The 26,059-nt window shown below is 39.3% G+C and overlaps 1 protein-coding gene across 3 annotated transcripts in view; it reads right to left on the minus strand.

Moving 5' to 3' along the window:
• PIK3C2A (phosphatidylinositol-4-phosphate 3-kinase catalytic subunit type 2 alpha) overlaps window positions 1–26,059 on the minus strand; it is a 61,287-nt gene that overhangs the window by 23,266 nt on the left and 11,962 nt on the right. The window contains exons 1-8 of one of the 3 annotated variants that reach the window (XM_052694729.1): window positions 25,468–25,595; window positions 12,955–14,129; window positions 7,425–7,525; window positions 5,664–5,821; window positions 2,801–2,921; window positions 2,055–2,166; window positions 1,435–1,514; window positions 1,271–1,334 (exon numbers count right to left, since the gene is read on the minus strand). In XM_052694729.1, the coding sequence (XP_052550689.1) occupies window positions 1,271–1,334; window positions 1,435–1,514; window positions 2,055–2,166; window positions 2,801–2,921; window positions 5,664–5,821; window positions 7,425–7,525; window positions 12,955–14,064 (1,746 nt within the window). In that variant the 5' untranslated portion in view covers window positions 14,065–14,129; window positions 25,468–25,595. Of the gene's footprint in view, window positions 1–1,270; window positions 1,335–1,434; window positions 1,515–2,054; window positions 2,167–2,800; window positions 2,922–5,663; window positions 5,822–7,424; window positions 7,532–12,954; window positions 14,130–25,467; window positions 25,596–26,059 lie in introns of those variants that run through there. The other 2 variants (XM_052694726.1, XM_052694727.1) reach the window with 2 other exon arrangements.

The following is a 26,059-nucleotide window of genomic DNA, read 5'->3' on the forward strand; positions in this document are numbered from 1 at the left end:
CTGCTTTGCTTTGATTAACGAACTTCAGCTACTGAATATGTACTGAAAGTCACTTCAGGAAGTAAAAAAATTAAAAGCAATAATTCTTGATATTTGGACTTAGTTGTCACCTACAAAATGCATCTCTCATCTTCAAAAAGACTCTGTAGACAGAGCAGAACATAAGTCTGAAGTGCAACCTTTTATATTTCTCACCTCAACATGTGAACAGCTAAATAAGCAATCAGAGGCAGCTGCAAGAGCAAAGTAACAAAAACATCATCATATTAAGGGGCAGTTAACATCTCACTCTTCTATAATAAGATCGCGTTTGAAACTACCCTTGAGAATGTGGTTAAACATCAAGAGAACTGAAAAATCTGATGAACTAATGGTATTAAGGGAATATGTAAATAGTGGAGAGCAGCTTGTTGAGACTTGCATTCCTACAAAGTTAATAAACAGACTTAATTACAATACTTTTCATTTCCACCAAGTCTTTAATTTCAAGAGTGCTCCTTATAGAAACTTTAAGAAACGTACTTCTTGAAGAAGCTATTCAAGGTTTCAGTCTCCAAGTTAAATTACCATCAGGAGTTAACCTAAGCTGGTTGTTGTAGTTTAACCTGGCAGGCAGCTCAGCATCACACTCCCATCACTCCGAGCATCGGTGTGCTATTAACACTGTTTCAGTAGAAACCAGGACACCAGAGGAGCAAAGTAGGTTATCTTCAGCTAGACTTTTGCATTTGGGAAATTACTTTATTTTACAGAAAGCTGTTTCAAGTTAGAGTGAAATACCCACTATTTTTGACTGTGGTTTTTTTTAAATTAGTCCAGTTGCAGAGTAAGATGTTGTTATGCTTTGTGTAAAACTAACTTCTGTGTTCCAAACATGCAAATTCTACTATACACCTTACAGCTTAATTGTATAGACTTGGATCTGTTGGCAATGTATCACGAATAATGACAACTGACATAGTCAAGATACAGACCTTTTTCCCTAAATTCACCTTTTCCAGCATTTTTGAGGAAAAGGTTATTTTGCACCTTACGACTGGGAAGACACACTGCCATTGCAATGATTAGGTAATTATAAGATCACAGAAAAAGCCAGAAATAAAATTTTAAAAAGCAATCTAAAAACCAATTATTCCAAATTCACATTTGACTTCTTGTTCGGATCTCGGTTTTCCCAAGAACACCTGCAATTTCTTTTTTCCTCCAACTGCCTTATCAGTAAACATTCCCATGCTACTTTTGATTCAGTAATAATTTGCAATGACCTTACCTCGTTTTTCAGAGCTATTTCAGTTTGCTTATGATAGATATCAAGAAGCTCTTCAACAGAAGATCTGCAAGATACAGTAATTATTAAGCACATCTGTAAGAGCATTAAAATCTTGGTCAGAAATTCAGCATTAACTTGATAATGAAAAAAAACCTACATATTACCTTATATTGGGTTCTCTGAAAGGCTTTTCTACTTTGTAGAGGTGTTTGGTTAGGTCTATGGGTGTTCTGTCATCTTCTTCCTGCAGTAAAATATTATCTATTGAGTATAGTTCACAACTTCCTGTCATCTATAATAATGTTTTAGACATCTCATTGCTAATGGAATAAAAGTGGAAAGATATGAAGTTATTTCTTCAAAATTGAAAAGAAATAACAGATAGCCTCCAAAAAACGCTCACACTGAGACAGTGGAAAAGAAGAGAAACAGCTACTGAGTGTCCAACTCTGTTCCTCCCTCCCTTTCAGTTGTCAGATATATGTCTAATTTAAGTCAAAAACTGTCTTCAGCTTATCTTCAACTCTGAAATCTGCTGCTTTCCTCTAAGGCCTTAAGTTTAGATAAAAAACTTGTGCATTTTTTCCAGCTACAGTAATTGGTCTTACGACACATTATCCATGTTTCACATGCTCTTAGGAGAGGAGAACACAATTCCCAACATCATACAGATTTACTGATGGGTTAATTACAAAAGAAGATTTCATCTCAGATCCATCACCTTTAATGCAAACTCTCAAACTCTTTAAGATTAAATTGCTACTGCAGTTTAGAAGGTACTTACTGTTCGTGCCAGACCTCTGCAAATTTCAGTATGGGTCACGAGCTGCAGTTTAATTTCTGTATCCCATTTCCGACAGTTCTGAATGTATTCATGGCTTCCTACGCAGTGCTTACTGTAAAACAAATGAAAGCTATAGTTATTTACACCAAAAATATTCAGTGTTTTTCAGAGAACTCATGTGGAATATTAAATGCAACCTACTGAGCTCAAAATAAGGAAATGGTAAATGAGTTTCCACATCATACTGCTCAATCGCGTTTTTCTTCAGTGGAAGTTTTAGCACGCTACTACTGGTACCAGCATTTTTGCTAAAGCTCTTAACTGCTATGGTTAACACTGAAACCAAACATTCTAACCCAGAAAATGAATATGGATTTGCCACTCAATCACTTTGGAAAAAAAAAAAATTGGATTATTAGAAGTTATCAGTAGATTTTTTCCTGGTTATTGACATTTAAAGGACCTGAAAACTAAATCATCCATCTACAGAAATGCTTTAGAAGTCTGCATGTGAAGAAATTGTATTCCACACAACAGATAGCAGTTTAGAACAGATTTCTGGGAAGCTGTTGAGAATCTGTTGTATCCCACAGGAGCTCTAAAGACTTCTGTTCTTCGTGCAAAATGTGCACCTACATTTTGAAGATTTCTACTTTCACGCATTTAATCATTAAAAATAAATTTGCCAGTAACTGTGCCATTAAAAAGTATGAAGTTAAACATGAACGAGAAAGACTTTGGCTTACTTCTGTAAAACTTCTTCTTGGCCACAGACTTTCAGGAAATAGCTGCCAATGTCCACTTCATTCAAGTCATCATGCACCCAGCAAAGTGCCTGCATTATTATAAGCTCAACAGGAGAGCTCACTGTTTAAAGAAATGACATCTAGAAGTTAAATATAGGTGTATTGCAAATGATGCTAAACATATTTAGAGTAGTGTGGGTACAAAGTAGCCATTTTTCAAGAAGTACAAAACCACTTAACTCACTATATATTTTGCAGGAGTTTTTACACAAGAAATGCATTTAAATTTATTTTTTAATAAGACTGTGTTAAACAACAAAGATGACAAATGATTAAATGACTCTAGAGCGCTCTGAAGTTCAAAAACCATTATCTTAAAAGTTGATGACAGAACTTCTGTATTTGTGCTACTTTTGAGGAAATTAAAGCCTGCTGCAACAGAGAGAAATTGTACTGGAAATCTTTTCCCTTTTAATTTATCTAGAGCAGCTTTCACAATGAGATCAGATCAGTGATCTTAGCAAGCATCATCACGCTTTTGCAAAATACAACTCTTAACTACCAAAGCTTTTTTATCAGGTATCAAATGTTTTGAAAGTCAATTTTCCTTTCTAACCAGCAAACACATAGCAAAGGAAATAACCTCAGTCAAGCCTCACATTCACTCTCCTACAGGCACCAGCTGTTGCTGCAGGAAGAGAAGACAGATGTTTTAACACAGAAAGCTTGTTTAAAAAACATTCCTTATGCCTCCCTACCTACTTTCTGATTGCCTTTGAATCATCTGCCAATGATGTCAAAGTTCCTCAAAGTTCCCTAAAAAAACACTATACAGAAGCATTTATTTTTTTTTCAGCAGCACCCTCAGAGTTTTCTTTTTTTCCCCATTGACCTAATCTTCTTACTCATAAGAGATGCTACTACTATGCTGGATACACAGGTAAATCCAAACAATATTTTCTGTAAGAAAACAAGTGCTTCATCTCACTATCAGATGACTTACTATAAGCATAATAGTATTTGATGAATGAAAAATGAGTATAGCTTGACAACAAGTAACAGTAAGTTTGAACTCAGAACAGCAAAAAATATGGTGGATGATGGAATAAAAAGGTGCAGCAACAGCTTACAGCTTACGTGCTGTACTCATAGGCTCTGTTTAAGGTCTCTGCTTAAGGTCTGTCAGTGTTGTGAAGAATTACAAACTAACTGGAGACGTTACCACCTTTTTACCCCCTCTATCTTACTGAAAGATAATCATTTCTTTCTGACACATGACTGCTCAAGTAGGCTTGTACTTCCCTGTACAGTCTAACAAATAGATCAAAAGGTACACCCAAATGAACTCAGCAGTTGGCCTGTTTCCCCCCTCTACACACTGAGCCATAAGAACAGTGAAAAGCTACAGTTCCATCTGAGGAGGACTGAAAGCCATAATGAAGCTACTCCAGCATTAGGAAGCTAAAATATGCAAGAATTTACCAAGAAAAGGTGGACTTAAAGAAAGAGGGCAACTTTAAACACACCTATGTCTAGTAACAATATATGCCTCAGTGCTTATAGATAGGGATGAAAGATTTGAAGTTTATTGGTGATGTCTCAGCATGAGAAAAAAAGGATGTCAGCAGACATTACAAAGAATGAGGCATGGGTGAGGCTAGGAATAAACCACATTCCAAGGTTTCACTAATTTCTAGAAACAAAGGGCCACAGCTATAACAATTCTTTACATTACTAACACTTTTTGTAGGAAAGGATTAAGCCTGTAATATTAGTGAAGAGCAAATTTACAGATAAACAGCATAAGCCCTTCCTAGGCTACACTTAACAGAGGAGTATTAAATCAAAGCAGAATAACTGTAAGGTTCCACAGATTAACATTAAATGAAAATATTTATGCATTAGAAGCTTGTTTTTCAGTACAGCTTCTAGGTCAAGGGAATAGTATAGCAATTTTATATCTTCCTGAGAACAACCAGTTCTAAGGGGTCTACGCTTCCCAACAGAGGTGAATGATAAGAAGGGCTGCAGTACAGACCTACTGCCAGGTGACCTGGCCTGGGAATGGGAGCTTTCACCAAGCCTAAGAGATTACAGCAATGTACAGACTAAGCTGTAAGCTGCTCCTGAGGTAATTTATTATCAGCAGCAGTTATTTAATCACCAAGAACTGACATAAGTTGATGGCACCCAAAGTTACAGCCTTAATACAGACAGGCTGTGCAGTGTTGACTGCACAGAGAATATGAATTTATGTCCAAGGACAAGGCAAGCCTCTAAATTCCATCCCAAACTAATATGCTTCATTACCCATGAACTGGGCCAGCTAGCTGAAGTACAGCAAGCCAGCATCATTTTGATACATGTAGACAAGCATACATTGATCTCATGATAGCTAGAATAATTTCAGTATTTACAATTATTTCCCAACAGCAATTTGTCTGTATTTTCAGGTAATCTGAAATAACTTTAAGTATCCTAGCAAATGTTTGAATAAAAAAATTGATGAAAGTTCTGAATCTGTTTCCCCTCCCTTCTCTCCCAATTATCATAAAGTAGGTCAAACTCTGAAAGCTGTATTAATATTCCCAGCTGCGGATAGAACAGCACTTCTAGCTTCTTTGGTTTTCTTTTTTGAAAACTGTTCCAATTTGTCAGCTTCTCAGTATTTTCTGATGGAGTTAGTGACCCACATCTAGGTTCTTCCTTCAGCTACCTTTCCACATCCCCCCGCAAGCAATCCCTGTAACCAAAACCCGGGATTACAAGACTTTAAAAGCCACTGGCCTAGACCAAGTATGCAGTCTCAATCCGCCATTCTAAGCCTTACAAGCAAATTCCAGTTCAAAAAGTAGAAACATACCATCACATGTAAAAGTTACTGGCTGCTGGAATCCTTTGATTTCTATAGAAACCTTGATACTGGCACTCTCCCCAGTTATATTTCTTTGCAGCATGATTGGACTCAGCACAAAGCCTGGATTTGATTGCTGATTGGTGTAAGGAAACTTGGTCCTCAATCTGTAAATAGAAAAAGTTCATGAAGCGTTGCAATGGATAAGTTTATGACTAAAGCAAAAGAACACAGTAATAACCACAAGCCAGAGCAGTAAAGAACACTTACTGCTCCTACCTAAACCACGTATACAAAAGCATTCTATTTTTTCTACTCTCAACAGAACACTGCCCACAATAATCATACAATAGTAGGTAGAAGAATCATACAAAAGTAAGTAGGAAAAAGAACTAGATTATAGTCAGGCACGTTTTCCATATAGCTTACAGGATAAAAGCTAATTCACAACATTTGCCTGCAATTGAGTTAGAACACAAAGTAAATTCTTTTGTGTACAACAGACTACCAAACTCTTTGCACGTTTGAATTTGTGGATGTCTAATCTGAACTTCTGAGCAGCATCTAAACTCTGAAAGTTGAGAGAGGCTTGAATTAAGGTAAGGCTTTTCTTTAGGACACAAACATTATTAAATATGTTTACCTAGTAAGAAATACAGTCCTCTGATAACCTGCTTTTTACTTTCTACTATTTAACATGGACAAAGGAATTTAACTATCCATTAATGTTAAAGCAGCATTATAGGAGATTATGAGCAGAAGTCATTTATAACAATCACCTATCTCATTTTCTTGCCTCCTGACAAGAGCATGAGTGAGGGGAAAAAAGAAAAGGATCCCTTTACTTATGCAGCCATAAGTTTAGAAATATTTTAAGTGCTGGGTCTTGAGAAAGGGCAGCAATTAAACATAACTAGAAACTGTTCTAACAAGCCTGTTTCATTTTGAAATATTTGTCAGTGTTGTCAGCAAACTGTATGTGACTTCTCATTGCTTTTACACTCCTGTTTTACAAAGCAGTTAATAACCAACAAATTCAAAGAACTCTAATTTCCCATTTTTTTTACTGGATTTTGAATGGGTGAGGCACGACTCCTAGTTTGTCTTTCTCTAGGAAGAAAACAAAGATGCGACTCATTAAATTGCAGCAGTAAGTCAAATTAACAGAAGGAACACCAAGTTATCAAGTTCCATCTCCTTTGGTTCCATGCGTAAGAAATTTCACCACCCAAGCAAAGCAGGAAAAACACAAGGGATTTTGTCTGTTCTTGCTAGCTTTTTTTTCTACAGAGTTCCAGTGGTAGCAGTGATATAAAAGAGCATTTAAGGTTTAGAAAGACAAATGAGTGATGGGATTTGCCAAAGCCTATCAGTTAAGAAAAAGACTGAGTTATTTCAAAAGAATTTGTACTGAAAAACAGAAGGAGATAAAGACATAATGAAGATACAGAAAATACTCTAAGGTTAAAAATAAAAAGCTTTGCAAAACCAGGAAAAAAACAGTGAGAGGAAAGTGACTAAGGAAAGTCACAGGATCAGAAGAATAAAAAGGAGACTTCATACTACTGAACACTCTCAGGAGTGTTGCATTTTTGAAAATCATGATAAAAAACAAGAAAAACTGGGATAACCAAAGGGAAAATACATACAAAAAGTCTACTTCATCAAGCAAAAAAAGAAAACTAGCAGCAGTCCTCCTGACTATGTGTGTTTCCAATATAAAAGTAGTAATGATTCTTCTTCTGAATGCTACTTCCAGTAATTTCTTACTTTGTAACTGCTTGAGAAAAAGCTGACAGTTCTTGATTCTGCCCTTCAATTTCTTGGAGAAGCACATTTTCTGTCAGCGTGCCAGTGGTCCCATTGTCTTTCTGCAACTCAAAGATAATACAGTATTTAAATAGCTGCAAACATTCCTGGAGCCTACAAAGCCACATGCAGTACACAGAATTTCAGACAACTGAGTTTTATTATCAGTTTTATATCTATTTATATAAGGGGAAACATGTGCATCACTACCGAGTTTAAAAAATAAAGATTCACTGAAACAAAGACTTCTTTAAAGAAAGCAATTTATTTATCTGACAGTATCAATGTTAGTTAAGAATAGGCTACAAGTGTAACAGCTCCCGGGCTCTCAGCAGTGAGCAATGACATTGGGCATTTGGCCAGATTCTGCTGAACGTGATGAGGAGAGCAAATTGCTTTTTTTCTTCCACTTCTGCCATTCAACCTTCAGTATGGAGCCCCACAAAGAACCATTACACATCAAATCTAACCAGGACTACCTTCACCTACAAAGCAGCACAAGATAAACTGCATACTTAAAGCAGCATTCAGAATGCAAACTCAGAAGAAATCTCACGGTAACAAATTTGTGCTGTTTTGATCTCTTATGTCCCCAGCACTCCCCACACACCCATTAATGCAAACCATCTTCCCTTGAAGAATCCAGCCCAAAAACAATTCCTAAAAGTGATCTGCATTTTGAAAAAAAATAAACCCTGTAGCAAACAGAGCTTTCTTGTTGTTTTTACAAGTGCAATAGCTTTGAATACAACCTTGTTTCTGATCCAATTCACATACATACAATACACAAAATAGCCATACAGATGCCAGCACGAGCTGGAACAGGCAGCAGGGTTGAGGTAGAGCTAAAACCACTCACAGCCCAGCAGTCAGCAGCAGCTTGAAGCACTCGTGGAACTCCAGGCAACTGCTCCACAGAATAAGTTGATCCTAAGGAATCCTGTGTGCCATGCTCCTTTAGAGGATGATGCCTTCCCACCAATTCTTCTGCATGCAGAGCTTTTGCAATGCTTACAGAAACGTTACAGAAATTCAACCAGAAGTCCAGAAAGAAAGCAGATCATGCTATTGTTTTTATGAAAATCGTAGTAATCATTTCATCATAAAGATAAAAGAAATAGAGAACTACTTAACCAGTATGTGGGTTGTTTGTTACTAGCTGACAAAACGAGCTGAGCATCTCATTTCTTTAGATTGCGTCAGGTACAACCTGACAACGTTGGCAACTCAGACTGAAGGAGTCAAATGTGAAACAAATGCAGAGTTAAGATCTTTTTTCTTTCAGTGCTCATTTTAATTAAATTAGAATGATTAAGTATTACACCATTAACTTTGAAGGGAAAATATATACGCACCCAATGTTTGTAATCTGAAGTGCATTTAAATCTACTTATTGCAGCTAAAATGCCAGTTTTGTGAACACTGATCAGTTCAAAGGGATAAATCCTTTGCAGCTGGGGATTATGGGGATCAGCTACAGGAAGCTGGGAAGCCACAAGACCCAGAAAGAGACTCATGAACAGGGATGCAGGTATGATACCTTACGTTCAGAAAGCTTCATTCTAACTTCTCAGACAAGATCTATCAAACAAAAACGCTTCTGATCACATAAAACCTGCTGCCAAGCCTGCGTTATTGTTTCTACAACATGAATTCTTTAAACAGTTACACAATAGCAACAAGGAAAAGGGAAGCTAACAAACAAAGCGAAAGGTGAACACCTTTGATAAGGAGTCAACCAACTGCTGGTCAGAACTGGCCACAAAACTCCCTTGTTACACTGTGTGACAAGTTACAAATAACAAGATTTGCAGGTTAGTTGGCTGCTGAACCCGGACAAGTGTAGGGAACTACAAGGCAGTTGTTCACGCTGGCTAAGCTTGCCTGTGTACAATATGTTCTAACACAACCAGCCAAGAAAAAAAAGGTTTATTTGGTTATCCATAGTGGTTCTGAGAGTCGCATTTGAATGAGAAGAAAAACTGGAGGCTATTACAGATTTGTTTTGCTGGGAATTACCTCCTAGCATGACATCAAGAACATGAAATACCTACTCGTTTTTCTTAAGTTACATTTCACTACTTAGATTTGACCATTTTTCAGAAGATAATTTCAAGAGGACAAGCTCTAATGAACTAAGAATTTGTTCAACACACACTGGACTAATTAGGTGATCGATTAGGTCCTTAGGCTACAAGCGAGATCTGAATTTGTTAACCTTCTAGATGAGCCAATTTAAGAGGTGTAAGAACTTGCAGTCACAGGAAATAACTTGTAAGGAAGGCACTTCAGGCCAAAACAAATAAACAGCTGTCTGAGAAAAATGCCTCATTTCAGCACAGCCTACAAAAATAGAAGTGGTCTGCAAATACAACTTCTCTCAAGGTTTGATACAAGCTGTTCAGTGCACTACCAAAAGTCAAACTGAATTGGACCCCACAAGAATATCAAGTCAAAAGATTTCAGCTTCAACTTCTAGAGAAGACAGCATCTAAAATAGGACATAATGACTTTGCCTCCACTTTTAGAAAGGAGAGATGAACACTGAAGCATTTAAAGGGGATGCATGGATACTTTACTGAATACGAAATAGAACTCAAATCCTTCTATTGATTCAAGGGATTAAAAATAACATTACGGAATCAAAATTATCACAGGAAACTCTTACTAATGGTTCTGGCTGGAGGAATAGTGAACTATGAGGTGATTCAGAAAAAAAGTGATTCATACTAGTAAGGTGCAAGACTTCAGGAAATACTTTGAAGGAAATGTACTGCTGGAGGTCAGTGGGATAAAGTACAAGAAAATTGCCAAAATTAAGAAAAAAACAAAAAACTCAAATTCATACTATGCATGTTGAAATGTTATTTATAGAAGAAAAAGTAAGTGTGCACAGGACAAGCAAAAGCAACATGTTGAGTGGAAGTATCTCAATCTAAGAGACTCACGCTTAGACAAGAAGCAGAAACATCCCAGCTTTGGAATCTCAGGTAAGTTTATAATAGAGGCTAGAACTGGAATATTACACCAAAAGCAGGAAGGAAATCACAAGCTTGCAGTTGGGCATCCACTGCCATAAACCAAGAACCTGTCTGAAAAAGATGGTGAAAAAGATTCAAATACATTAACTGATCACGGGATCAACATTTGCTGATGTGATGTCATCATGAATAAAGCAAATACAATAAAGATATATGAAGCAGAAGGCCTCCCCTTGTTAGGAGTTTATTCATGTCCCTGCATAAAGCACGTGGTATATATATGCTCTCATACACAGAATTAAGATTTTCATAAGTCATCTTCAACATCAAAACCATTCTTATTCTTTAATAGCTGCTGTTTCATCCTATTAAGAAAACTGGCCAAGAACTGGTTAGGAATGCACTTCTAACGAAAATCAGAGGACTAACAACAACAGTGAGGGGCTGTAATAGCCTTTAAATGGGAGGTAGCAAGAGTTAAAAAATAAGGCACTGAAGGCAGAGTCTGAGCATTTAATGAGCTGGGTAGTTTTCTGCAAATAGCATGGGAATGGACCTATCAGCAAGTAAGACCCTTCCAGACTCTGATTCTTGAGAGAATCCTGGAATTCATAGAGAAAAGAGATTGCATTCAGCAACAGTCAGGCTCCACACACAGCACATCAGAAGCACCAACCAGTACAAACTGTCAGTAGTAACACTGCAACCAACTAAACATCACTGGAAGACAGACAATGCACACCACTGGATAAAATGACAAAGTGAAGAAGCAAACTGCTGAAGAGCCCGAATTTACCTGCCTCTCCAGACAAACACTAGCGAATAACTGAGCTCAGATTTCACAGCTTAACACTGGAAAGAGGAACAGGAAAAAAAAACAAAAAAAAAAGAAGTTAGATCCAAGATCTTCACATACTATTTTAAAAATAATGATGCAGAAGAAAAAAAGGAAAGGATTTTTTTTTTCCTCTAAGGTTTTTTTTGTTTCTTCTTCCTAGGCCTTCGAGTAGATGTGTGCCAGAACACTGACAACTAGTCTAGAAAAACAGGAAATACTCCAAAGCAGTGGCCAGAAATTCTACCTTAATGGAAATTCAGACATAAAGAATCAGCCTCACAAATATCCCTTTTCTTGGGGGTGGGGATGAAATAGTCCAGTTCAGGCTGGGGACTGAGGAATTAAGGAGCAATTTGGAAAGCACCCTTGATAGGTAATAGTTACTTTTAAAGCTTGTCCCTTTTCTGTTAAAAACACCTAGAAAGACAATAAATCAGATTTGAAACAGCTGCAATTCTAAGTCTCCAAGGTGAACAAATCTTTTAATCCCTGCCTCCAGCCAGTCTCTACAAATGTCATTTTCCTGCCACCACCATCCTTGCCAGGGTGTAGATTTTTCCACTGAAAACTTCTCCAGTCTCTGTACTCTGTCTATAAAAAAATATATATTTTTTTTTAAATGCACAGATCTTCATATTTACTTCATAGTGAAGTGACTGATGTTTTCTAAAGATACATCTTTCAGGAATATAAAGAGGAATTTAAAAATATAGGAAAAGCTAAATAATCAACCCTCACTTCTCAGATTTCTACTGGGCAAGGGCAGGGTGTACTTCTGGTGGCATAATTACCTGGACAATACCACCAGTAAAGTCATGATCACATGCTGCACAGTTTAGTTTCCACAGAAACCACATATGCTTTGTGTCCAAAAGGATGAGCATCATAACTTGAGGGTCCGCTGATATTTTTGTCTTGAACTTCTATTGAAAGAGATTGTGGTCCTAGAGCAGAGATGAGCCTTTTGCTCTGCACCTGAGCCAACTAATATTCCACAAAGATGGTTTTCTAGCACACAAATACAGGGTTTCTGACCTATCAGCACCCACAAAGAATCCCACCTTCAAGAACTGCATATTTATCTACAAGTTTCGGTTACCATATTTTTAGCATCCCTCCATTAAACAGAGTGGAGGAATGGTCTACAAAAGAGAATTAACAGTGATCCTGTGCAAGGGAGAGCAGAAAACGGTTTTGACTACAGCACCTTTTTTTCTTTAAGAAAAACAAAGCAGACAGGTTGAAATATAAGGTGAAAACACCACTTTTCTGAGTCTGAGATAGAGCCTGCTCAAGATGTAAGCTGTCAACATCTACCTCGCCACCTTCACTTTGCAGCCTTGTTTGATTTCCTCAGGAGTTTAAGTATTTATTAATATGGTTTAAATACTTCATTGATGTAAAGGTTATTTTCATTTCTCTTCTGTAACGTGTAGGAAAACCGCAGTTCCCTTGGTAAATTTGGAAAGGTAACAGAGTAGCATTTACTTTAGGATTTCCTTTAGTACTAATGCTCAAGTTTTTAAAATATCACTGAAGCACGCATATGTCAGTAACATCACATTGTCTGGACAAGTCAGATAGTATTTCACAAACAGATGTTAAAGTGCCCTTAAATACTGTGACTAATCATTATCCTTATAGCACTACTTAAAAATATTGATTTACACACCTGTGATGTTTGGCCTTGTAGCTTCCCAAGCTGAGCTGTGCGCATGTTTAAGGACTGGCTCCTTGTAACGGTTGCTCCAGAAGATTTCCCATTTAGCTTTCTTTCCAGATGACAAGTTACTAACAGCTTCTCTTCTAACAGCACAGCATCCCACGGATCTTCAGCTGTCATACCTGATGCCAGCTCTCCGTGATCCTCTGCCTTATACAAAGTCTCCACGCTATCCACTTTTGGTTTACTGAGGGGATCCAAATCTAACCAGTCAAATTTACTGATGTCTCTGCATTTTTCTGAGGCTGGTAGGCTGGAAACTGCAGACTTTATAGCAGTCATCTCTAGGTCTGTGCTTGACTTCCCATTTCTCAGAAACTCTGAGGTGCTTGCAATTTTGTCAAATACTTTTGCCAATTCTGGTGTAAGTACTGGAGGATATATAGGTAGGCTTCCTTGTGGATGGAAAGGTGTAGTAGCTGCCAGTGGATATGAAATGTATTGCGACTGCCTTGGAAGACCAAAATAAATAGGTTCTCTAGAGTGATAAGAGGACATACTCGGATGGAATCCATTCTGAAATACACCAGTCTGTTTTATATAAGAAGCTGAGGGGTAAATAGGAGGTAAAGTGCATGTCACAGGTGCTGGTATCCCAGGTGTCCACTGTCCTCTCTGACCAGTAGGCCCAATATAAAATTGTGAAGACAGAGATGGGCTCAAAATAGGAGTTACTGGTAATGCAGGTACTTTACTAGATTCAAAACTGTCATCCAGCAGCAGTTTCTCCAGTTCAGCATGAGTAAGCTTCTCTATGTCAATGGTACTTAGTTTATCTTCCATTCTCTTGGCATCAGACTCAGGAAACACCATGAGATCATGGTCGTGTTTGCTATGTGTCTGTGCTTTTTGCCCAGTGCTGCTTAACGAATGAGAAGTTTGTTTATTACCAGCTATACCTCTTTCTTTCTGCATCTTAGCTAATGCCTCAGCTTCCATCTGCAGTGCCTCCTCTTTGTCCACGTCTTTTGACCTTGCAGTTGCCAAAGAAGGTGATGAGCGCTGTTTAAATCCATTGCTACTGGATAACTGGGCCATACCGCGAGGGCAAATGTCCATTTAACGAAGCAACAAGTCCCTCCTACTGCTAGGTTACCTTTGGCTTCAGAATACGTTCAGCAGCTCTGGAAAAGAAATGAAACATTAGAAAAGCATAAAAGAAATTACATGCAAAGAAGTACTAAGCCACATACCACCAAATTACAAGGTTGCACACATCCTTCAGGAACTTCGAGCATAAATGTTTAAAGACATCACATTTTTTTTTTAAACACAACTTAAGAGAAGTCACAGAATTACATTCACAGGCTAAGCATTCCACAAGACCCATTTACTTCTCTTATTGGTACTTACAGGTAGGTAGAGTAAGTGCTTTGTTTACTTTTGTGCCACTAAACATCAGACTGAAAAAGATGCATTTGGGTACTTAATCAACTTCAGATTTGAAGCAATTCTGCACTCTTAATCAGTTTCCATTTCAGAGGAAAAAAAAAAAAAAAAAAAGACTGTTCTGATTTTTTTTTTCCCTGAATACTGTAAATTCCAGCATTGGTAAAGCACACAATCTAGAGGCCTCTCAGTTTACTTCAACATACGTTAGAGAAATGACAGGCCTAGCAACTTGACAACTGTACCACGATTATGAGGGCCATAAAGAAAGGAATAAAAAAAGAACGAACGGCTGAAGAACCTCACTTCCTTTGGATTTGACTTTACCCACCTAAGCACAGAATTAGCACTTAGAAAATGTCATTTTGTGGACAAGCGAGACAGATTATTCAAGTACAGCTGTCATTAATTCTTTTAACAGCTCCTTAAAAGAAGTGTCATTCACTTATGTAAGGGAAGAAACTCTGGAAGGTTACTTTTCACAAGGCCATTGCCAAGAAAATGACATCTTGCATTCCTCCAATTCCAATCTTGTGCTTGGTGCTATTATGCTGCTTCCTGCATTCACCACAATATCTATGCCTCTGTATTAAGATAATTTTACAACAGGTCACCAGAACAACCATCTGATTCTCAGTATTATTTCTACAGCTTTTAAACACGGTTGGGATAGAGTTGACTCCAGGAGATAAGCTGTCTTCCAGCAACAGCTAGCTGCATATCAAGTAGCAAGATAAAAATCGTGAATAATGAGTTTCTGCTAGGAGGGTTATGTAAACAGCAATCCTCATTTAAACACTGAACTAAATGTGCCCTTTGGAGGTAAATCATCGTGGGTTTAAATCATGCAGTAATCTACAAATAATTTAAAAAAGCATCTGCATGAAATAATATATAATAAATGTTATAATTATTAAATACATAGATACTGTCTTCTATCCACACCAATCAGACATTCTTTTCCTCCTTGAATCAGACCAGAGATATGTGGCTTCAGACAAACTGACTGTACTTCTGTCGACTGGCCACAGACAGCAAAATTCTTAACAGATTTCAAACAGATTCTTTAAATTCCTGAAGACTCTGGCCAACTTTTTGTTTCATCTACTTCATTTCAATGCCTATACTATGAAGGATAGACATCTTTATAAAAGATTCTATATTTCAGCTAAGACTGAAAACAAATTCAGGTCAAATCACTCAAAAATCAAGATTAAACCAGAACTGATAATGTCGGTACCAAAAGACTTCAAGGAAAAGTAGCTTTTTTTTTTTCCCCTCTACTACCAAATCTTTCCCCTTCTTCAATTTTAAACAAAGCCTGTTTCAGTAAGAAGTCAACAATTTTTATAACATCTCAGCCTGTAACAAAAAGTAGACAAACAAACGAAACGATATTTGTATCTGTAATGCCCACAACATGCTCCTAGGTCAAGTGATTTCCCTTAGGAAATAGGAATATTTTTAGTGCAAAGCACTGAAAGGCATACCTCAAACTGAACAGATGCCCTGGCAGCTCAAGAATACAATGTTTTTCTGACCTCAGTTGGACTAAATCCCACAGTACTATCAGACAACTCAGTTGTTTATCATCTACTTATTAAATTAAAATTAAAAGCTACCATAATCCTTCCACATCAATGTGTTATACCCCTTAGATATAAGTTAGGAGAGGAAAGGTTTATTCTAGCTTTAAAAGGAACCCTCTACTGTTTTAAACAAGAGAATTCCCTAAACACAGAGCTACCGTCTAGTATAAGAAAAAGAGAAAAACAAAACAAAGCAGCTATGCAAGCTAGCTAAAGAATTAAGTTTACTTAGACAATGAATACTAGCAAATGTAACTTCTCTATTAAAACCTAAAACTCGACTTTTTAATAGCTCTCTTAGAAAGCGTTAAGGCCACAGTGCACAGCGTATCTCAAAATCACACTGTGCTCAAGAAACATTTCATGCTTTTGAAGTTTCTGCTCTCTTTTGTATATTTCAGAAAAGTGCTGATGAACAGAGACTGAAACAGTGACAGACCAACATAGTTAAGAAAAAAAAGAAAAACTGAAAATCACACAACTGAAGTCCTGGATAATAAAGTCTTGAAGAGGAGTTTTGGTAGTGACTCATATAAATCCACTCCATGAAAAAGAATTTATTCCTTGCCAGTGCAGGGGAAATCTATGGTAAAAAGCAGACACCAGATCCATTCCCTCACTGAATTAGGCTGCACAGTTAGAATCACACAATCAGAATTGCCTGGGTTGCAAAGGACCACAATGATCAACAAGTTTCAACCCCCCTACGTACAGGGTCACCAACCACCAGACCAGGCTGCCCAGAGCCAAATCCAGCCGACTCATCACAGCCAGAACTATTGCCTCTAAAAAGAAGTCGTGTCCCACCTGCTGCCCATTGGTACAGCTGAGTGCTGAATGAACCAGGGAACTCATGAGGAACACAGTGCTGCTGAGCTACTCTACCATCAGGGCACGTCCCAGCCTGGATTACAGCACAGCTGCAGCCTGCAGCAACGTTCACTTAGTTACTATCCTCCTGCTAACACAAGTCTCTCTCCATCTTCTTCTCAAGATGTATTTTGTAGAAGGTCTAAGCCCACTAGCTACAGACAACATTCAAATGAGAAGCCTAATATGCTCTGCACCAGCTACTCAGACTGTCTGGATATCTAAGCAGGATTTAATCTCTTCATTAGCTTCCAGCTGGTTAAGATTCCAATGTCAAATTTTCAGAAGCAAGAACACCCTGTTCTTCCCAGTTTATGAAGTTCTCGTAGTAATTCCTACCTGGCTTTTCCAAGAAGCAGCAGCACGGAGTACCTAAGGATTCTCAATAGCAGCTGGATCTTCTCCATGAATTTTATTCATGGAGATAATGGAAATATGATCACACCTGCTAAGACAGCTGAGAACTATTTGGACAATAACTTTGAATGTTATCAGTGCATTCTGGTGCTCCCTGATAACAACAGCAGTGAGAACAAGTGATTTTTCCAAAGGAGAAAAGACATAGAGATTACATGGCCTTCAAAGTAACCATATATAAACCAAAGAACAATAACTTGGGCTCCTTAAGATCCAGGAAGCCTTATTTTTCTACTGAAACGAACAGCTTTGATCTCTGTGCTCACCAAGTAGCCTCCCTCTCTCAAGAAGCTTCTGTTTCAGCGAGCCATGCCCACAGGTAAAGGTTCACTGCTCTGTGCTCAAACACAGTTTGTATTTAAGTCCTGTCCTCCAACACTTCTAAGACATGTATAAATTTGCCTGCAGTTTTTAATTTTCAACTGTTGAAAAACATCTGATAACTTTACAATACCTTTTCCAAAACCTCATCCTGCATGCCAGTTTTAAACAGTACATTTACATGAGAGAAGATCAGAAGCTCCCTAGACATAAAGGTTACTAAAGAAAAGGCAAGCCTACCTTCTAATGTTAGCTACACTGCAGTAGCCAACATTTTCACTTAAAAAGACTAGCTCCACTTTGAACTTCTGAATTTGCAGCCACCTAAACTCAAAGGCAGACTGCTAGCAATATTTAAACTTCTTCACCATCTACAAAGAGAAGGAACAAAGTAAGGAACTACCCAAGCACTCAGAAGGTTTCAGTTCTAACTAAGGATGCAGGAAAAAGAGCTACCAGAACCATTAGGGGCCGTACTTTGAGAAATCAGCAGACCTCTGCAACAGCTGAAGGCATATACAGAACTAAAAGGAATATCTTCGAAGCTAGGATCGTTCTCTTCGACTATCTCACACTAACCTAAGCAACAACTTAAAAACAAATTTTTCAGCAGTTGATCTGCTCACCTTCAAAGGCACCTTTCTCTTCCCAAATACGTAAAGAATCAGACAAACACTTCAAATACAATATTTTCTGAGAGTATTTGATCAGATGCAGTACGGCAGAAACCCACAGACCTCTTCCTCTGACTCCAGCCATGCAGTTTCCCTAAACGTAGCACTTCCTTGGTGGTATTTTAGAACACACACGTTTAAATGCATTCAAATGCATTCAGACATTTAGAGTGTGAAATTCTCTTACTCAGTCAAGTATCTGTGTATTGCCATGTCATTTTATTTAATAGAGCAATGCTCATTACTCAGAATTTCAAAGGAGCCAAGTGCTCCTTTTAAGAGATAGGCAGGAAGATGTCTGGCAATCTCCTTCAGATCAAAGCCTCTACACAGGATTGAAATTAATTTCAAGAACATCTTCATTTTCAGAGGCTTACATAAAAATGAAACGTATCTACATACGCACTGCTCCAGCATTCATACCAAACCATGAAGCAGTTTTTGCTAATGAGAAACGTACAGACTTTTAGAAAGAACAAACATGTAAGACATTACATCTCTGCCATGACAGAGACTAATCTCAATAGGTTTCCTATCTAAATGAACAGGGAATGTCTTTATCAGAAACAAATCCCGCCACCTCAAGCAGAGGTAATCTCACCATCTGCTCATGGACACGTTACTCCTCCACTTAAGCTGAGCTGCACAAACATTTTCTTCTCAAAAAGCAAAAGCACGACAATAAGGCTTTTAGCATTCTATTTATAGCTTGTTCTAGTGATAAAGAAGCACAGAGTTCATACTATTTGTACTTCATTCTTCAGAAACACGTTACAGCTATCGCACATGAGTGCACAAACTCCTTGGAGTTCCAGCACTAAATACAGAAGCAATGATAACATGTCAGACCGCTTCCTGCCTTCCTTATAAAGCCTTCAAGCAGAGCTTCCTCAAAACAAGAGCAGTATCCACAAAAACTCCCTGTGGTTATTTTGCCATTAACTAAAACAGATTGTAAGCATCTTTCTGTCAGTGAATGTCAGCAGACTTAAGAATTAGCAGAGTAGCAGAAACAGCAGCAGTTCTACAGAATAGCAAGGAAAACTTCAGCAAAATAAGAAGGCAGTAATATACTATGGAAAGTACTAATCGCCTGGAAAGGAATTCATAGCAACACATTTGCCACAGCAGGAAAACTCCTTACCAAGAAAAAACACAGGAACTTTGATGTTCGAAAGCCCTCTATTCTAGCCAGATGCATTCACAGATTGCTAGGAAGTGAGAAAACGGAACAGATATTTCATCAAATTAAGTAAACCAGATGAGTTACTTACAGACTTGTAGTGTGGGCAATTTGGAGGGGGTGGGAGAAGCACTGGGAAGGAAGTATGACAAAATGTTAACTGAGAAAAGATTCTGACAGAATGATCACTATGCATGAAGTGGCTGAAAACAGAAGATACAGCAAAAAGCAGAGAAATCAGCCCAGCAATGCTTGAGAGAACAAAGGCTTTATTCTGCTTCATGTACACATAGCAGCTAACACACCAGATATTCTAATTCTTGAATATGCATTAAGCTTCCAGTGCTTATCCCTCCCATGCATCTAATAGCATAATGGCCTCCAGGAACATTAAACATTAGGAAAAAAGCAGATTCTTTGCTGGTGTGACAGGCTGCACATCAAGCATGCCTTTGGTATTAAGTGGTTTTCCATGCTTGAAACTATTCCCTTTTCCATGGTCATTCTCCTCAAAGTAAGTGAACTGTTTATTTGTTAGAAAGACTTTCAAAGTCTAATAGCCTAAGCAATAAGTATAAAATCAGATTGATAGCTCTGTCTCTTTAAAAAAAAAAAAGACAACCAACAAAAAAAGAAAAAACCCACCTCTTTCTACTGCTTTAATTTGGAAGAACTTATGTGCTTCAGATACACCTGATACAAAATGTAAATCATTGCAAATAAGATGTAAAGAAACGTTCTTGAATTTACTGACAGATGTGCAAGTTCTGGAACAGACAAGACATCCACTTTCTAAAAATACCATTAGTGCCAAGTGTTTCAATAAGGTGTATGCAAGTAGCCTGAAAGATCAATGTTTGCACTATAGTTCTACTGTGTTGTAACTCCACCAAAAGTTAGCAGCTCCTTGAAGTAACTTATTGTAGCAAAACTGGAAGATTCCTCCTTGGAGATGAGATTAACTGTTGGCTGAAAAGGTTGAATCCATTTCATTTCAGATCCTGTCCAGAGAATCTTCAAAGATGGTTACAGTAATTTAAATAAGGGTGTGATTTTTAATTGGGCACTAACTCTGGATCAGTGCTCCCTTCTGTTTTGCTCCAGTCACTCAGCCTCTAAATGCCCAAACAGCTGTACAGACCAACAACCACACATCTTCATTTAGATTTGAAAAATTCACTTCCATCCAGAAAGCACAATTTCATCACAAAGCTGCTGATTTTAACAGCTAAGGAAGAATACGGTGTTTCTAATACCAGAATAGGAAGCCTCCAGGAATGCTTTGAAGTCTTTCAACATTGGTAACAACTATCATGAAAAACAAACAAAAAACAGCATCAGCTGTTTCAGTGCCTATAAGAACGCTTCAGAACTCATTTACTTTGGTCAGTTATCACCCATGGCATTATGCAGAAGATTCTAGACACGGCATCCTTTGTCAGATTGTTCAATCAGGATTTTTGACCAATGTTCCCAGACAACATTTCCAAGAAAGCACCCACCACAGTGTTCCAGCCAAATGCCAACATAGGCGGCTGTAGCTACCTACAGATGTTTTTCATGGCCACAATCCATTCTTCCCCTTCCTGAACCAGCAGCTCGCACCCATAGCCACTGCAAGCCACTCCAGCAGTGGATGTAGATATACACAGATCAGGCATGGCAAGTCTGTGAGCTTCTTCGGCATATCCATGTTGTTACACCCCCCTTCCAAACTCTGAACCCAATTACCATTTCAGTTGTCTGCTGAAGAGATAGAGATCTTAATTAAATTTCACCAGGCTGCATAAAATCAAGCAACTGAAGGCAGCCAATAGCGGGCTGAAGAAAACAGCAGCATGAGCTTACATTATTGGACATCACAGATTTATTACTGGAAGAATCTTTATAAATACTTGAATCATTCCATGATGTCCTTAAGGCTGAGGACACATATCAACAGGAAACTTAACATCAATTTTGTCAGTAAGTAGTTTTACAGCTGACATTTGTATCTTTGTATTTCACCCCATTTTGTTCTCACTCTCTGCCACTACACCTGCAATTTTGCTCCTGCACAGAACCTCATAGATGCAGACACCAGAAAAAGCAATCATGAAACTGATGGCATCCCAGGCTGTTTCACTCCACTGCACTCAGTCAAGACTTTTTCCATCCCTTACAGCCAAGCCTATTACCAGCATTGTTAGACAAAGGCTAAGAATTTTGGTACTGTTGCAACATCTCTTCTTACAGAATAATGTTTTCATATCCACTCCTGTTTATTTTAAGAACTTTTAAATGGTTTCTTCTGCTTTTCAACCACTTCTAAAGTTGTGCATTTCTCCAGATCTGCCATACGATTCATGCACTCTTCCCATCAATCTCTCCTTTCAAAGTGCACTTGAAAACCCCCGTATAATGAGAAATACACCACACAGAATCAATATTAGCTAGTGCTTTAGGGCATGGCTTCTCTTTAAGCAATGCCAATGCTCCAGATAACTTGACTCCCGTCTGAATAATTCACTCAGTAATCCACAATTTGCAAAATAATTTCTTTCTAAAATGTCACATATATACAATCACAGAAAACAACAGACTGGACAGGACCTCAGAGGGTGTCTACTCAACCTCTCGCTCAAAACAGAGTCAGTTCTAGTAAATAATTATACATCCACAGCTACAGTAGAGGAATATATTTACAGACGTGCTACTGTGAAGCCAGTACTTCACTTTTGTTCACTTTTAATTTTGTTGTGTTAGTCAAGAAATAAACAAATCCATCTTAGAGTAACTTCTGCACTAACTGTGGGCACAGAGTTCTTGCCCTGTTCCAACTCTGAACAGTATGCACCTTTAACGCAACAAAAAGTAGAATAGTAGAATACAGAGAAGACCTTGCCATCACAATTCTAGTGTGGATTTACCTCTGCAGCATTGTATTGGTACCAGGCTACCAGTCTAACTAAATGCAATTCTGCTGCAGGAGCCAAATTACTTCTGCCACTTGCTTCAGCAGACAAGCTTCCCCCGAAGGCAGGGAACTTGCACAGTTTCAGTTACAACTGGTTGATGCTTCTCAGTCACCAACCTGGTATGTCTGAAAGTATTAAACAGTTGTTGATCACTGACCAAGCCAACACACTGTTTACATAGACGTCTTAGCTGTACATACTAAAATGCTTCTAAGATGTATTATTTTCACAAACAAAAAAGCACAAAAACAAAACACTACAATGGTAGATAGAAAGGTGACAGGATGGTTATATCGTGTCAGACCATAACTATATCTTGTCCTTGTCTCTATGGGTAGCTTCAGAAGTGCACAGGAACAAAACAAGTACTTGATAACTTTTCCTCAAAATACTCTTCCAGTTTCCACTAATTAGCAGCTCAAAGGCTTCCTGAATCCTGAGATAACTTCTCTAATATTTAACATCCAAGTTGGATTTTTCCTCCAGGAATCTGTTGAGTTGTTCATTGGCCTCAGGTAAACTTGGCAGCACCTTGTACTTTGCTGCTGCAACGACAACCTAAGTAAAGAGTGTATCAAACAGCACTCACCTGTTCTTGATGTGTCTGCTAAACACCAACATCAGTGCCACCACTGCAGCAATCAGCTACCAACTCTGTGCACATTGAGTTAGTTCATCAAGGTCAGCACGCAGCAACCAGTTTCTAGACCTGACCTGGCAACAGTCTCAACACAGATATCTAAAGGTCCTCATGTGCTACAGACTGCAGACTTCCCAGCTTTTTCTTTTTTAAACGGATCAATGTGACATTGTAATTTTAATGCTAAGCACCTGAAAGTATGAGCTACATGAAATGTGCAGACACACTTCCTCTCTCTATTCCAAATTCTCCATAAAAGCATTCCCAAGTGACTACTGCTTGGAACAAAGTGAACTTACTCTGCAGTACGTAAGTGCAGATTGCATTTCCACTAAAAAGTAGAGATGAAAGTAATATTTCCCATGACTTTTCTTTAATGTGAACTTTGAGGGAGATATTTTACTCTGAATCACTTATAGAACAAATGAGGTTTATATAGCACTGGCATGCTTAGAAACATTTCCTTCGCTGACGTGCCCAGTCTGGAAACAACTTCTGCATTCTTCTGAAGAAACTGACACTGCTGCAGCCTTCCCATGTACAAAGGAGCTGGATGAATGCTGTATGAGATGGATGACTGATGTTACTGGTCACTGCTGATAAAAACTGAACTCTGGTTCTGGTAAGTAATTACACATCCACAGCTACGGTAAAGGAATATATTTACAGATACACTGCTGCAAAGCCAACAGTTCACATTTGTGCTACTTTCACTCATTTGTAATTTTGTTGTGTTAGTCAAAAAATAAATCCATCCTGGAGTAACTTCTGCACTAACTGTGAACATTAAGAGGCAATCATTACTCGCAGACTCAAAACCAGAATATCTTTATCTCAATGTCATGACCTCAAAACAACACAGGATATGTTATGCTTACAGCATGCTACCAATCAATATTACTTCATTGTTGTTTTATTTTTTTTTAAAGCTCCTACAGGATAACTTTCAGATTGATCAGGACTAAAAACACACACAATATGCAACCCTTCTCTAATTACATTCAAACTCTTGATAGCATTAGTTTTTCTAATTAGTCCTGTAGTGGTCTACTTTTAGTCCCACCCCTAAACCTAACATGACAAAAAATCCTAAACATCATCCCAGCATATTTATAAGTAAGCTTTGAATTTGAATTTCTTCAGCTACAGAGCAGGAACAAATTTATAATAGCAGTATATGATTAAAGAATACCAGAAGTTGCAATTTCACTCAGTTTGAGAAGCAAGAGACAGATAGAGCACATATTCAGAAATAATTATTTACTTGGCATTTTGAAAGGTGTCATTTTCTACTAAAGGCATTCAATTTCCCTTGTTGCTGCACAGAGCTAACCAAAAAAGATAAAAAAACAAACACTAGATCACCAGTGTATACTTACATACACTGGTTAACTGCATTGATGAGCCTTAACGTCCGTGACTATAACAATATCCCAAAAGAGGAACCTCAGGTTCTGAGCCATGAGTACCAGTACGCTGTGATTAAGTAGGTCACTTTTATTTTATGAAACTACCAAGAAAAAAGTAGGGTGCTTTTTTTTTTTTTTTTTTTTTCCCCTTTCTTGAGACCTGTGTATATATGAATATATTTGAAATACAATTACCTTTACGTGAAAGATTTCCAAACACAACACAGCATAAAGAGGGCCAGGCTCTAATTTATTCAACAGAAGGCCGCAACGTCAAACATTTGTTACTTGGCTTCTTCTCCCTGCACTTTCTCCCGCTGCCTTTACCTTCTATGCAACTTCCTCTTATTGTCCACTTATTCTCGGTAGTTTGGCCACAACTTGTTTCTGACTTTTTTTATGAGCCCGGTGGACGCCGCATCCTCTGCCCCCAGCTGCAGTCCATCAGCCCGTGCCGGGCAGCACAAAGGAAGTTTTCCCAGGCCCACTGGCAGCGCTGAGGCGCTGGGCCAGGCCCCAGGAGCCCCAAACCCCGCGGGCAGCGAGCCACTGGCGGTTACTTCACCCCCCCGCCCGCCTCTTCCCTTCGGGATACTTCGCAGACCATCCATCCCCACCACCCGCGCACCGCACGATGAACTCTCACAAACAGCGCCGAGCTTCTCTTCCACCCTCAGCTCCGTCCCAAAGTAACACCGCGCAGGCAGCCAACAACAAGGGCTGCTACCGGGGGCTCCGTACCCGCGCTCCCGCAGCCCCCAACCGCCCCGACCGCCGCCACCCCCCTGCGGGAAGCCCCGCGCTCACGGGAACGCCGGCTGCGCCCGCACCGCTCCGCCGCAGGCCCCTATCGACGGGGCAGCGCCGCCAGCCGCGTTCGGACCCGCCAGGACAGCGGACGGTGCCGCGCCGAGGCCGAGGGTCGCGGGGCCGCGACCCCCGAGGCGTGAGGAGCGAGAAGCGAGAGGACGCCGGCGGGAGGGCGCGGAGCGGAGCCGCGTCCCGCCACCCACCTCGCAGCAGCGCCGCCGCCCCGCGGCCATTCCGCTTCCTGCCCCCGCCGCCAGGCTGCAGGCTGCACGCTCCCCGCTCGTCGCCCCCCTCTCGCAGCGCCGCCGCCGCCACCGCGCGCCCACTTCCGGCCCCGGCCCCCACCGCTGGAGCGCAGCAGGGGCGGGGAGAGGGGCGGGGCTTCGCTGTAAGGAGATGGGCGGGGCGCGCCCGGACACCGCCTCACCTGCGCCCCTCTGGATGGCTGCTGGCTCACGGGCGCTCCGCACGAACGCTCCTGCGTGCCATTCAGTAGCTCCCAGTCAGCGGGTACCGCCTCAGATAAACCGGTCCCATTTACTAAGGAGACTTCGTACACTAAGCTCCAAACAATACAAAACACCTGATTAAACACAGAAGACGAGTGAAAAGTATCCACTTAGAACCTACCACATCAGAGAATCATCACGAAGAAAACGTGAGTTGATCTGTTCAGCGTGAGTACAAGGCAGCAATTTCAACCAGACCATGACAATTCGATATAGTAAGTGCACCATAACATCATTTGCCACTGGGGCAAATAGGAACCACAGAAGTAGCAAAAAGGAAGATGAT

The sequence above is a fragment of the Tympanuchus pallidicinctus genome, unplaced genomic scaffold, assembly GCF_026119805.1.
Source record: "Tympanuchus pallidicinctus isolate F22 unplaced genomic scaffold, pur_lepc_1.0 scaffold3, whole genome shotgun sequence".
Taxonomy (NCBI): Eukaryota; Metazoa; Chordata; class Aves; order Galliformes; family Phasianidae; genus Tympanuchus; species Tympanuchus pallidicinctus.